The 13,399-nt window shown below is 45.6% G+C and overlaps 2 protein-coding genes across 3 annotated transcripts; one reads left to right on the forward strand and one right to left on the reverse strand.

Annotated features, from left to right (window-relative positions):
- The first annotated feature begins 38 nt into the window (after positions 1-38).
- nubp2 (nucleotide binding protein 2 (MinD homolog, E. coli)) lies at positions 39-3,911 on the forward strand. 2 transcript variants are annotated; one of them, XM_030340146.1, is made up of 7 exons: positions 39-120; positions 791-906; positions 1,348-1,546; positions 1,705-1,859; positions 2,824-2,934; positions 3,031-3,100; positions 3,341-3,911. In XM_030340146.1, exons 1-7 carry the CDS (start codon positions 102-104, stop codon positions 3,478-3,480), a joined length of 810 nt encoding a protein of 269 aa, XP_030196006.1. In that variant the 5' UTR covers positions 39-101; the 3' UTR covers positions 3,481-3,911. The 2 variants fall into 2 exon arrangements, with proteins under 2 accessions (XP_030196006.1, XP_030196004.1); XM_030340144.1 differs by lacking the exon at positions 39-120 and adding an exon at positions 309-354.
- A 314-nt stretch (positions 3,912-4,225) lies between these two features.
- On the reverse strand, positions 4,226-12,349 carry atp6v0cb (ATPase H+ transporting V0 subunit cb). The gene is made up of 3 exons (XM_030340147.1): positions 12,063-12,349; positions 5,801-5,984; positions 4,226-5,246 (listed from the first exon to the last, which is right to left on the reverse strand). Exons 1-3 carry the CDS (start codon positions 12,136-12,138, stop codon positions 5,042-5,044), a joined length of 465 nt encoding a protein of 154 aa, XP_030196007.1. The 5' UTR covers positions 12,139-12,349; the 3' UTR covers positions 4,226-5,041.
- Positions 12,350-13,399: the final 1,050 nt, after the last annotated feature.

Genomic DNA, 13,399 nt, shown 5'->3' on the forward strand with positions numbered 1-13,399 from the left:
ATACCCCCAATATATATCAGGACATACTGCCCCCTGATTGGAGGATGAGTCCGTGACGTTATACGGAAGTGTCTTGCTACAACGACGCAACTCGGGGCAACATGGGAGAGAATAACAGCGGTAAGATAGCCCCACATCAACGCCGTTATTATTATCCTAGTAATGTCTCAGTTTAAAGTATCTCAACTACGGCATCCACCACTCCTTGTGGTTATTGGTTATTATCTCCTTGTTTATTATCGATAATCATTATGATAATAATATTTTCGATATAAAAGGTATGTGTCACATATCGCACAGAGAATGAACCTGACTTAAGTCCCATGGGCATGCAGACCAGAACCACATTGGATGGTAGGGTTTTGGTTCATATCGTATCAAGCAGCGGGAATGACTTGTATCCTAAAAGTTAACGTAGACTTTCCGGCTATGAAACATGACTCAGAATGACTTGAGAATTTTTCTCCTGGTCAAAAGTTCACTGGTATTGCGTCAGTTTGGATAATTTCGCTCCTCGGGTCACAGCGGGATCCGAACCTCCATAAATGCTGTTTTATATTAGTCCTTTTCGACTTTGTAAATAACATAAGATGACTCATAGTAGTAATACTATTCAGGGGATTTATATAGTGGGGGGGGGGGGGGGGGGGGGGGGGGGGTTGGTGGGTGGGTGGTGGGTGTGTGTGTGTCGCTATCACAGTGGCGTGGTGAGGAGGAGTAAACCATCACATCTTCATTGACCACAGGGAGCCTATATTTTGTATCATTTGTATCTTCTCTCTCCCAAAAGGAGGCAACCTGGCGCAGGTGCGGCACGTGGTGTTGGTTCTGTCGGGGAAGGGCGGGGTCGGGAAGAGCACGCTGACCACAGAGCTGGCCCTAGCGCTGCGCCATGCAGGCAAGAAGGTGAGGGCCGGACAAACGCATCCATCCAGGCCATGTGTGGTTGTCTCGGTAGCATTGCATTCTTTTATTCTTCTGCCACGCCCTCCCATGGACTCAAATGTCATGGAGTCATAAATGATTGTATCATCGCCCCCAGAAGCCTGCAGCTGGTCTCTCAGAGTGGCAGTAGCTCAGAAGGTATGGCGGGTTGACTGGTAACCGGAAGGTTGCTGGTTCGATCCCCCGCTCCTCCTAGTGTCGAGGTGTCGACACCCACCCTGACTGCTCCTGACGACCTGGCTGTCGCCCTGCGTGGTGTCAGCGAAATCCCCTGAATGTAAATGTAAACTGTGTCTGCGTGCATCTGTGGATGACCCGTGGTGTAATGTTATGGTCGGTGCCTGGGGGTCCCTCCTCGGCTGTAGCAGGCCTCCTCAGCGCTCTAACGCTGCCTCTGGTCAGGTGGGGATCCTGGACGTGGACCTGTGCGGGCCCAGTATCCCCCGCATGCTGAGCGTGGGCCGGCCCGACGTGCACCAGTGTGACGGCGGCTGGGTGCCTGTCTACACGGACTCCAGCAAGAGCCTGGCACTCATGTCCATCGGCTTCATGCTGGAGAACCCAGACGACGCCGTGGTGTGGCGGGGGCCCAAGAAGAACGGTAGGCGGTCAGACCCCCCGGCAGCGTCACAGAGGGGCAGGCTCTCACCTTATGATGTTAACGATGGAATACAGATCATCAGGGTAATGATCTAAACCTGGGTCTCCTCCCACTGTACGTTGACACTGTGGATATGTTCGTCGCGTTTGCGCGCACAGCCCTGATAGGTCAGTTTGTGTCGGACGTGGCGTGGGGGGAGCTGGACGTGCTGCTGGTGGACACGCCCCCTGGCACGTCTGACGAGCACCTGTCGGTCGTGGAGAACCTGAGGAAGCACCGCCTGGACGGAGCCGTGCTCGTCACCACCCCCCAGGTAGGAGCCTGACCCCACCCACCCCCCAGGTAGGAGCGCAACCCCATGACCCTACAGACCCCGCAGGTAGGAGCCTGACCCCATGACCCTACCAACACCGCAGCTAGGGGCTCTACCCCAACACCCTACAAAGGCTGTTGGGATATGAAGGAGGCTTCGTAATGAGATGGCCGATAAGGACACCCGTTTATGCACACAGTTCATAGAGTGTGTGTGTGTGTGTGTGTGTGTGTGTGTGTGTGTGTGTGTGTGTGTGTGTGTGTGTGTGTGTGTGTGTGTGTGTGTGTGTGTGTGAGAAACAGAACAACAATGGGAGGTTTTTTGCACGTGTACGTAAAAGCGGAACCAACGCGATTCTGAGTGGCAGTACATTGAAGCTTGATCGGGAAACATTCTGTTTCCATAACGGATATTCAGGATGAATTTGTGTGTCTGTCTGTGTCTTTGTGTTTTCCTGCAAAATGAATCCTGAAACGAGCAGTGAATCAATATTTCTTTGCTGGACATTCTCATTCCTTTAGATGTTTGCTTTCTCTGCTGGGATCTATAGTAAGTGCTTTCACTTTGAACCCCGTAGTAAGATTGGTTCAAGCCTAGCTCGTGTTATGCTATTTATTAACAAGCACATTTTCAAATGACTTTGATTACGTGCCTAAAGATGAAGCATCATCTTTCTATGGCAATGCATACTGGTTTTAATAGGTGTCATTGCTGCTGACAATATTGACTTTCAATCACTGAAAATCGGCCAGGCATTTTTGGGAAACTTTCTGTGTTTCCTCTGATAAATGTAACGCAACTGTACCGCCCAGTTAATTCATTTGTACACTGTGTATTCATTAATAGTAAGAGCCTGCTAACTATTCACAACATGAACATAATTTGTAACGAACAGAATTTAGGGCTCTGAGCTCAGCCGCCGTGTGTGTGTGTGAGCGTCTGTTGTCTGTCTCTCTGTGTGCAGGCCGTGTCCACCGGGGACGTGAGGCGGGAGATCACCTTCTGTAAGAAGGTTGGCGTTCCCATTCTGGGCATCGTAGAGAATATGAGCGGCTTTGTGTGTCCGCACTGCTCAGTGAGTACACGCACATACATAGGCACTTCATATTACAACTCTACCTCTTTCAAGTATCAAGGTATGAAACATTTTGTAATCTTTAAAAATCTCTAGGAATGCAGCAACATTTTCTCCAAGGGTGGAGGCGAGGAGCTCGCTAAGATCACAGGCTCACCGTTTCTAGGTGAGAACTCACTGGTGTAATGTCACTTTTCAGCCACCAGGAGGCCTTTGACTAATCAATGATGTAAACGTTCACATTAAACAAGATACACAAAAGTTAGTGCGATTTAAAAACAGCGGGCAGGTGTTGTGTTGATGAAATATGTTTAGAACTAATGTAGATACTGGTATGTCTTGAGACCAGACACCCAGAGCTGTGAGGATATTGTTGGTTCATCAGCATTGTGGCGGTGTGTTCCAGGCTGTGTGCCCTTGGACCCTCTGCTGAGCAGCAGTCTGGAGGGGGGTGGAGACTTCATGAAGATGTTCCCAGAGAGCGCAGCCTTCAGCGCCATCACCAACATCTGCCACACTCTTCTGGACACCCTTGGAGCTGCTTGATGGTTCAGAGCCTGAGTGGCACTATTGACACCTAGGATATTCATGAGATGGTTGAATTACTGGTCGACTAAATCTGATTTATTTTGTCTATCGATGAGGACCAAACACTGGAGAGGATGCATTCTATGAAGAACAGCCAATTGTATTTATATTTTGGCATGCAATGACTGATATGAATACTTTTCACAGGAAATCGAATTGAGGTTCCTACATTGTAACAGTTTTCATGGATGGAGTTCACCAGAATATTTTAATCCTTAAATGTGTGTGATTAAAGTGGGTAAATTGTTGGAATAATTACGTATGTTTGTTTTATACTTTAGCGTGTGAAACACTAACCTTTTAACGTATGCAATGACGTAGGATTTAATTCTGTTAACCCACACAATGGCAGTTAATGCACTTTTTGAAATAAAGTAGTTCAATGTCTATTGGGATTTGTATTTTATATAGAAAGCTTAATCCTATATTTTGCACAGTGGCAGAGATCGCTAGACAAGACCCCTGAAAGCAGAAGCAGACGATGTGGAAGGTGGTGGGCCTCTGAACTTTCTTTAACCAAGTACAAGAGTCGAGGATCATTCCCTTAATTTGATAGTTTGGAGGTGACCTCACTGGGTACGGTATGAGACGCTGACCTGAAGACATTCAGAAAATGGAAGGGTGTAGCTTATATCAAACTCCATGCCGGTTATGAAGATGGGCTGGGGGGGGGGGGGGATATGAAAAATAAGGAGATGAGGTATGAAAATTAAACATGTGAGACCCAACACTGGGCACACAAATCTTTAATGCAATCCAACAGCAGTACTACAGGGAAAAACGTTGACGTGTTTGAGAATGCTTTCGTAATGATTATAATACACTTAACACAAGTCCCACCATCCAAATACTAAAGGCAATCAGAATCTATAAACCAAGATACCTATCCAGAGGAATTTCAATCACTGATCAATTCATCCACAGTGCATCAACCTATAGATCTATATCGATAGAGATCTATATCGATGGATCTAGAGAGATCTCTGGATCTACATAGATCTCTATATATCTAGATCTATTAGACACACCATGGGTAATTAGACTGTTTCAAGGACAATATCTTATAAAATTAAACCTGGAAAAGAACAATACTAAAGCCAAGTCTGTCCAAGTTGGGCGTTCACCGGTCTGCCCATGCAGAGAGTCCTCACAGGATGGCCAGAGAGAAACCAGCTGGCGCTCATCTCCCTACGGCCAGACACCAAGTCAACTAGTGGAGCAAAATTATTCTTTATCAGAACATTTAATTCTCATTAAACACGCGCGCACACACACACACGCACACACACAAGACAGACAAACCACTACTTTGCGCATTTACAAGAGGTTGACTATCAAAGGGACACCTGTACACATATTACAGATAAGACCATCAGTATGGAGAGATACTTATTTTACTCTTTCCCCACCCCCACCCACAACCTTTTTCTTCATGTTAGAAATTTTTACAATATTTTCCCGTTGTATTTTTTTTGTTTTCCTTCCTCCAGCGGCCCCTTACGGGCGGACGAGAGGCCGTTTATTTGGTGGACAGGATGAGGGCAACGATGAGGCCGTAGAGACCCAGGACCTCAGCGAAGATCAAGATCAGGATCATCCCTACGAAGAGCCGGGGCTGCTGGGCCGTGCCTCGGACCCCGGCGTCCCCCACGATGCCGATGGCAAAGCCTGCCGCCAGGCCGCTGAGACCCACGCTCAGCCCCGCTCCGAGGTGGAGGAAACTCCTGCAACACAACATGGGGGGGGGGGGGGGGGGGGGGGGGGGGGGGGGGGGGGGGGGGGGGGCAGTGTTTAGCAGAGTGTGGAGGGGGCAGCTCCACACACACTGATGGGGAGACAGGTCCTGTGTGGAGCAGGGATGGGTTCCTTGTGATCTACGCCTACTCTCCTTCCCTGTGTCTTCATTTACCAGACATCCAATGAGAGGAATTTGACACCACCAATCCATTTATGAAAGCACATTCTAGTGTTTTAAACCATTACTCGTCATGTGATCAACCGTTTAAATCTTGAATCATTTGACCGGCCTTATTTGCTTACATATTGTAACTGTTGAAAAATCAGAAAAGGCCTCTTCATAGTCAGCCCTCTACTGTGTTAACTAAAATTGGCATTGTTATTCATCTCTTATTACCTCTAACCCAATAGTTAGTACTCTGCACCTCGGGTCTGAAACAACGGTCACTCTTGGAGATGCGTGTCTAGATGTGCCTACTTTGGAAACAGATTCCATGTGGACAGGAGGCCAAACCCAAATCAGAGAGCATGCGTTCCTCACTTGTACAGGCTGATGCCTTCTGTGATGCTGTTGGCGATGAGCACGGCCACAACCAGGCCGTAGATGGCGATGATCCCCGCCATGACCACGGGGATGATGGACTTCATGATCAGCTCCGGACGCATCACTGACATGGCTGCGATGCCCGTGCCGCTCTTGGCCGTGCCGTAGGCCGCGCCCAGGGCTGGGGGGGAGAAGGTGGGGTAGATGTATTAAGATGGAGAGAGTTCAGGCCACAAGGAAATACAAATTGGTGTAGTCACATGCACAGGCGGCTTGGTTGGTTTGATGACAAAAGGCACGCCGAGAGGAAAAGTCAATGATGCAGGCGGTATTGTGGCCCGTTCTAACATGGATACAGTTGGCTGTAGTGAAGATTTGACAAACCAAAAGAAAAAAGAGCTGAAGGAGTTAACACTCACAGCACGAGAAAACAGATCCAGACAGAAGATCGAAGGAGAGAAGAGGGGATAGAGAGGCACAAAGGGAACTAGAGATAAAGGACAGCGAGATAGAAGAATGATGCATACTATTAAAGGGCTACCAGGCATAGCAGTATGCTGGGAGATGGTCTTGTGGATAAGCAAAGGAAGTGAAACTAAGGTGGAGAAGCAGGCAAGACAGTTTGCAATTTTCAATTCCCTCTACGAGAAAAAAAAAAAAATCCAGGATTACATCATTTAGAGAGTTGATGAAACCACACACACACACACACACACACACACACACACACACACACACACACACACACACACACACACACACACACACACACACACACACACACACACACACACACACACACACACACACACACACTGAGGTTAATGGGAATACAGTCATGTGAGAAGGAAGAGAGAAGATGCAGAAGGCTGAGAAATGGGCGAAGCCATAACAAGAGAGAAGAGAGAAACCAAGGGAAATAACCAGGGAGGGAGAAGGTGTTATGGTACTGGATGTCACACATAGTCAGGGCTGACTGTAGGAAGATAGTGGTGTGGAGTAGGGCCCGACCGATTCACCGGACTGCCGATTTAATCGGCCGATTATAGCCTTTTTGAAAATAATCGACATCTGCCAAAAAGACGCTGATTACAACCGATTTTTTTTTTTTTTTTTTAGAAATGTTATTGCGCTTAGTATCCTGCAGATTGCGCTCCTACTCGCCTTGCTAACTAACAACTTTAGCGGGAGTAAAAAAGAGGAGATTTAATTTTACCGTACAACATGAAAGCACGCTCGCTCAGGCAGCTGCGCGCTCACCTCACCAATGTACACAAGACGCGTTGTTTGAGCATGTTGTGCCTGTTTTTCTTTAGGTCCCAGGCCATGTTAATTTGTTATACTGTAGACTCTAACGGTGAGACCATACTGCTCAGCACGCACGTGTTAGTCACTGCTCACGAGCGCAGCACATTGGGAGTTATTTATTTATTTTACATTCCACTCATTTTTTACTGTAAATGTATTCTAAAACACGCAAAGGTTCTGCATTCAATTCACATATTCGTCAAGTGTTTAAAGTATATTTAAGGTATCAAAAACTACGTTTTACAGGCTTTTTTTTGTTTTGCTTTTAATCGGCCGATTAAATCGTAATCGTAATTTTTCTCTTAAAATAATCGGCATCGGCACTCAAAAATCAATATCGGTCGGGCCCTAGTGTGGAGTGCTGCAGATGCATATCCACCCTGGACCACACCTGGTGTGTGAACCGGAGATGTGCACTCCAGACCTCCTAATCAACTGCAGGGGCTGCAGAAGGCTCACAATGTGGTAGAGGCGGAGAGCAGCGAAAAGTGCAACCATTGCATTGGTTTGGGTTGCAACCCCACACCGTGTTTGGCTGCTCTTCAAGTAACTGAATTTGAAAATTATATTTACCATTTCAGAGAGGAATATCTGCTGTTTGACTTAATCAAAGTAAAATCCCTCAGACTAGTCCTTTGGGGACAGTAGACTAGGGATTTGCACTACTCAGATTGGACACAGTCTAATAAATAATGATGGTTTGAGCGAGTGAGGAATCGGAATGAGCTAATGACCATTATTAGGAATCAGACGTCAACACCATGCAGGTGCCAAATGTGGTTCATGTCCTTATTGGTGCCACAAAATCTTTGCAATTGATTTTCCTACGTATTGGACGCTGTCAAACTGCTAATAAAAGTAGTTTTTTTGCAATATTACCCTTAGTTGCCTTGTGAAAAGGTGAAAAGTTCAAAGATTCAGGATTGACATTAGAACCTCTTCTCTCGTCTGCTTCTTACTCAATTACTTGCCTTATTCGCCACCGCCAGCTTGGTTGTTTCCGTTAAACCCAAAAAAAGAATTTCTTCACGCAAGAACCATAGATCACCTCATGTAACGTCACGTGACTTTATTTTCAGAGTGGACTGGTCTATTTTGGACACAGAAATCCAAAAGCCTTTTGAGTCTGATGTTAGAAACTTTGGAAAAATAGAAATAGATTACCATGTTGAAATCATATAAGCCATAAACACAAAAAAGATAAAACAGCACCATCAAATATATGTGAAAGACGTCTGCATTATGGTGACCCCTGAGAACACCGCTGGGCTTCAGGTATACTGCTGATAGACATCACCAATTCATTTCCTCAACTCATGTCTATGAAGGCAGGAAGATCATGTCTGAATGATTGCCTGGACGTGCAGTGGTTTGTTTTTTGCCAAACACAACCAACTTTCCTTACCTAATAAGCAACCACTTATGAATGATACAGAAAAAAGTTAAACAGTATGTATAAATAGGTCTTAGTCCACAAAAGTTCCCAAGCGCAGCAGAAAAACAAGGCCGGAAAGCTCAACTCATCACCGGTCAAACCCAGCATAACAAATCATTCTGAAACACCCAATGGCCATATTTCAGAACCTTTCCATAGTAGTTTTAATACAACCCCAGATCAATAACAAACAGGAAACAGTTTTCCATTCCTAAAAAGGTAACCTGATGGTAATGTGGTGAAGGAGAATGAAACCAGTATTTGCCTCTATCATAATTGCACTCGCAGGCAACAGACTTGTCCTACATTTGTCACATTAACATATAGTCCGGACTAGTGAGTCATGACGTTAAATAGACCAGGGTTAATAAAGCACTGTTCTAGCCACTCCCAAGTATGGTGGATTGAGGCTGATCTTGGTGTGATATTCAAGTATAGTATGTATCAAAGTGACCTTCTGCTGGGGATGACTGGATAAATCAGCACTTATTCAACAAGCAATAAGTGGATCATTTTGCTTCCACTATACTTTATGATTTCAAACAGTCTAACCAACGACAACCTCAATTTTTTTTTACACATGCTTTAGAAACAATCACGCGACTTCCTGAAAGGATGACAAGGATAATAAAATGAGCTTTGAGCTCAAATCCATATATCCCACAGTACAACTTGATGCCACCGTGGTACATTTTCCTACTCTGGGAGTCGAGATGTCACTAACCATCCATGTCATCTCACCCTCCCTTTTAGAAGAAGGAAGAAAACCCCTACTATCATACCTTCTAGCTCTCTTCTCTCTAACCCCCAGAACAGCATCCAACCATCAGACAGGCAGACAAGCTGGTATGACATTCAGAGGGTTCATCCCCCTGCCCTGGTTTAGACAGCCCCAGACACTGCACCCTGTCCCTGCATCCTCCATTGTGGAGAAGGGCATCCCCAGGGGATGCCAGTAGGGGCTATAGTAGCTCCTCTGCCTCGCGGATCAACGGCTGGATGATGCACTGGGAGCCTACCTCAGCTCCAGATGTGACCACACAGTAGGACCAAAGCTGCACTGTTTGATCCTAATCCCTTCCCGTTACTCCAACCAGCCCTCTCCTGTCTTTCCCTTTTCAATTGAGGAATATTCTGAAGGAGGCTGGATGAAAGCATTAGGTAACAGTAGGAGCCAGCTGTCAGTCATGCAACGTTAGCCAACCGGTAATAGGTCTGGATTGGACCAATAGGGAACGTCCTCATTCATAAAGATGAGGTCAGTGGTAGAATCTTACTAAATTAAAAAGTAATAACACTTACAAAACAAATCTAGCACTTCTTATGTAAAGCTTAAGCTGCATTATGTACTGAAGTTACCAGATTAGGTTGGTCCAATAGAACACCATTATGTGAAACTAAAGGACAGGGAGCAGAGGAACTGGTCAGGCCCAACAATAGAGCACTAAAGCTCAAGTGCTGACTGGCCGCCTCATTCATCAAGGAGATGACTTGCCCACAGAACCACTGCTGTTGAGACACAGATGTCTCCAGATCTGTGCCACAAAGACCTGCTGGACAAGACTCAAAACTACAAGAGACCGACAGCTTAACCTTTCTCATGCGTTAGTTTGGATGACAATGAGGTTGGAGCTCTTGAATTGACGGGAGATTTCATTCAAAATGTATGTACCACACACATTAAAGCATAGTACTTTTCTGAGCCCAGTGCCACAGAGGCAGCCCCAAAGCCAGAGCTTTGCTGCCAACGGTCATCTGTTAACAACTGGATTCACTGCCAAGTGCCACAGAGCGTGGGACTTATTCAGAGCAGGTAAGAGAGCTAGCCTACAGGTAAATGCAGACATACTAACATGGATGAGCCATTGGCACAACAGCGGAAGCCTGCCACCACATCAATCCAGATGAAAGTGCTTTGAAATGGATATTCAACGTTAAAATATGGTCCAACAATCTCGTTAACCATACATTGGTTCTATGCTAGAACACTGGATTCTTGGTTTCCATTCACTTGCATACAATTCCTCGATTTTTATGGCTAATGAGTTTTGAGGAAGTCCCTCTTCCTTAGGCACGTGAATGTCAGAAGGGGTGGAAATTCAACACTTGCAAGTACATTAAACCAGAGAGGCTAAATGATAAAGCTCAGCCATTAGGAACCCGAATTAGTGTGAAGACCCAAACAATTGCCAAATCCCCGATATTCTCGATCAACCTGGACCACAAATGTCCCGTCTCCCCCACCCAAATAGGCTTAATAATGGGGTCTCGATCAAACAGTGCTGCAGTCTGCCCTGATCCTTACGCACGCCAACCCGTTCCCTAAGTGACTTATTCCTCCATCTGTCACAAGGTCTATGCATCACACTACATCCCCGACAGTGGGAGTACACCCACTTATTATATGTTCTAAAACAAGTCATTTTAACCAAGTGCTGGTTGTATGACATTTTGTACCATAAATTAATACATGGAATGAGAACTTTTGTAATAAAAAGGTCGTAGGGTCATCTGCTACGAAGACATTAGTCTCATGTTGTAGCCCATTGATCAGTGTCTGGGTTCTCAATGACTACCATAGTAAATCCTGCACGAGGCTGCACCTACTGGCTGGGGGCACCATTCAATTAAGCTAAAAGAAAATAAGACAAAGAAATCGCCACATACAATATGCTTACACAATTTCCCGAGGCATTACAACGGAAGGCCACTGTCCATTGGAGGAAAACATTGGTATAAACTGAGATATTAAGATACCCAGTCAGGAATTATTTATCAAGTTGATGGATCAGGGAGTAATGTAGTTAAATACCAGTACCGTTTTTAGTGTAATCGACAGTCTACTGGGCCATTGACAGTTTCATCATGTGATCGTCATGTGATCGACGGTAGTTCCTCTTGAACCATAAGGAAACCACCCAGCTGATCCGACATTGGCCTATAACTAGTTCTTCAGATATGATAATGACACGGGCCATCCTCCCCATACGACCCCCTCCATCAAACCCAGACAGCAGCAGTTGGACTGCAGAGGACCGGACACCATGTCCAACATTGTGTTCAGCAGACTGAAGGTGGTAGACCCGGACATCAAACCCTTTAACCTAATCCTAATGCAGCTAACCCCCACCCACCCAGCAACCACACACACAGACAGACACGAGCTAACACTTGTTAATGTTAGCTTCCCAACGTTGTGTAAATGATAGATATAGGTGAGATACACGGCTATAGCGAAGCATCCCGACTGTAAGTGTTTAAGAGATAAGGTTATAGCGTTAGGTTTTCAGAGAGCCATCGTGACGTCTGAACGACACCTCGACGTCTGAGGAACGAGCTACGATATCTAGGAGCTAGATATCGCGATATCTAGGCGCTAGCATCTGGTTCTGTGTACCAAGTACGCTAATGCGATGTTACCAATAAAATGATATTTGAATATTAATGCCCAGCAGGATCCAGACTCACGGTTAAGGTTAATGTTCATAAATAATTTAATAAATAATGAATAGTTACCGCTGAAGACCATCGCGGACGAGGCTCCCATCACCGCGAAGAACGCAGAGTACTCGGGGTTGCCGTTGGATGACATGGTTTCTAAGATTAATATAAAAAAACTAGTTGATAAAAAACGATGCTTTATTATCACTATATATCCTTAAACGGATGACTGTGGACGGTGACAGCTGTGGATGTCGATAGGTCCAGGATTGAGTGGTGTGGAGAGACCGCAGACTGCAGAGTAAGGACGAGTCACGACGCTTCTCTAAATACCCGCCCGGCGTTACAATGTTGCCAGATTGGGCCAGAGTTCCTGCCCAATCTGGCAACCCTGGTCGCAGCGCACCCTCCCAATCTGGGTTGCCAGTTGGGCGGGAAATAGGGTGCAATCTGGCAACAATGTACGCCGGGCGGGTATTTTGTTGCGTAGCGGCACAAAATGGCGAAGCTCAACACGTCACCTGACCGGCCGTGTGAATCATACTATCTTCGGCTCGGGTAGAGGGGGGTGGCTTTGCGTATTTGTGTTATTAGAAATGGTGTTTTAACCAACTTAGCAAAAATATAAAGAACACATCGATTGTTCTTGGAAAGTTGAAGTTTAGAAGTGTGCATGGGTCTATTTTGGTATGGTTGTGTTTGGATTTTTGAAGGTCACCACTCCATCCCCCGCGATAATGCATTTTAGTGCGATCCGCTGCAGACACTGGTTTTGATACCTGGGCGGTTTGTCTCCTTCATAGCAGAATAAGAGGGCGTGTATGGCACAAGCAAAACACATGAATGGTCTATATTGGTAAATACTAAAAATGCATGTAACTTATATAATAAAGAAATATCTTTATTTGCGTTCTTATCAAATATAGGCTTATATCAATAATATATTTATATCATGTTAACAAACATACAACAATCGAGGAATGCAAAGATTGTATAATATAAAATCTCAAACGTAGTAGAAGGAATGTTGCTGTCATTTTTTCTATGTGTTTTTTTTTTGTGTTTGTGTGTGTGATGGGGGAGGGAGTCGAGAATCCCCACTGTATCGCTCAAAGGGAGCACGCGCCAGGGACTGCATGGGAGTGACGAGGTGCGTGAGTCACCAGGAGCTCGTGCAGTCTTCCTCCCTCCACCCCTCCTTCTTTCCTCCCATCCCTCGACCAAAAATTATATATATATTCCTCAGCCAATCACGTCAGAGGCTGAGCTTTGGCACGTGCACTTTGTAGATGAGGATGGTTATCGACCGTTGCGCGCGCAAGCAAGGGAGGGGGAGGTGATCCAAAACGGTTCATCAGAGACGAATGAAGGGACAGTGTTAAAGAGAAATATAGTTGAAATGATCTATAAAT

This window comes from Gadus morhua, chromosome 18 (assembly GCF_902167405.1).
Source record: "Gadus morhua chromosome 18, gadMor3.0, whole genome shotgun sequence".
Classification (NCBI taxonomy): Eukaryota; Metazoa; Chordata; class Actinopteri; order Gadiformes; family Gadidae; genus Gadus; species Gadus morhua.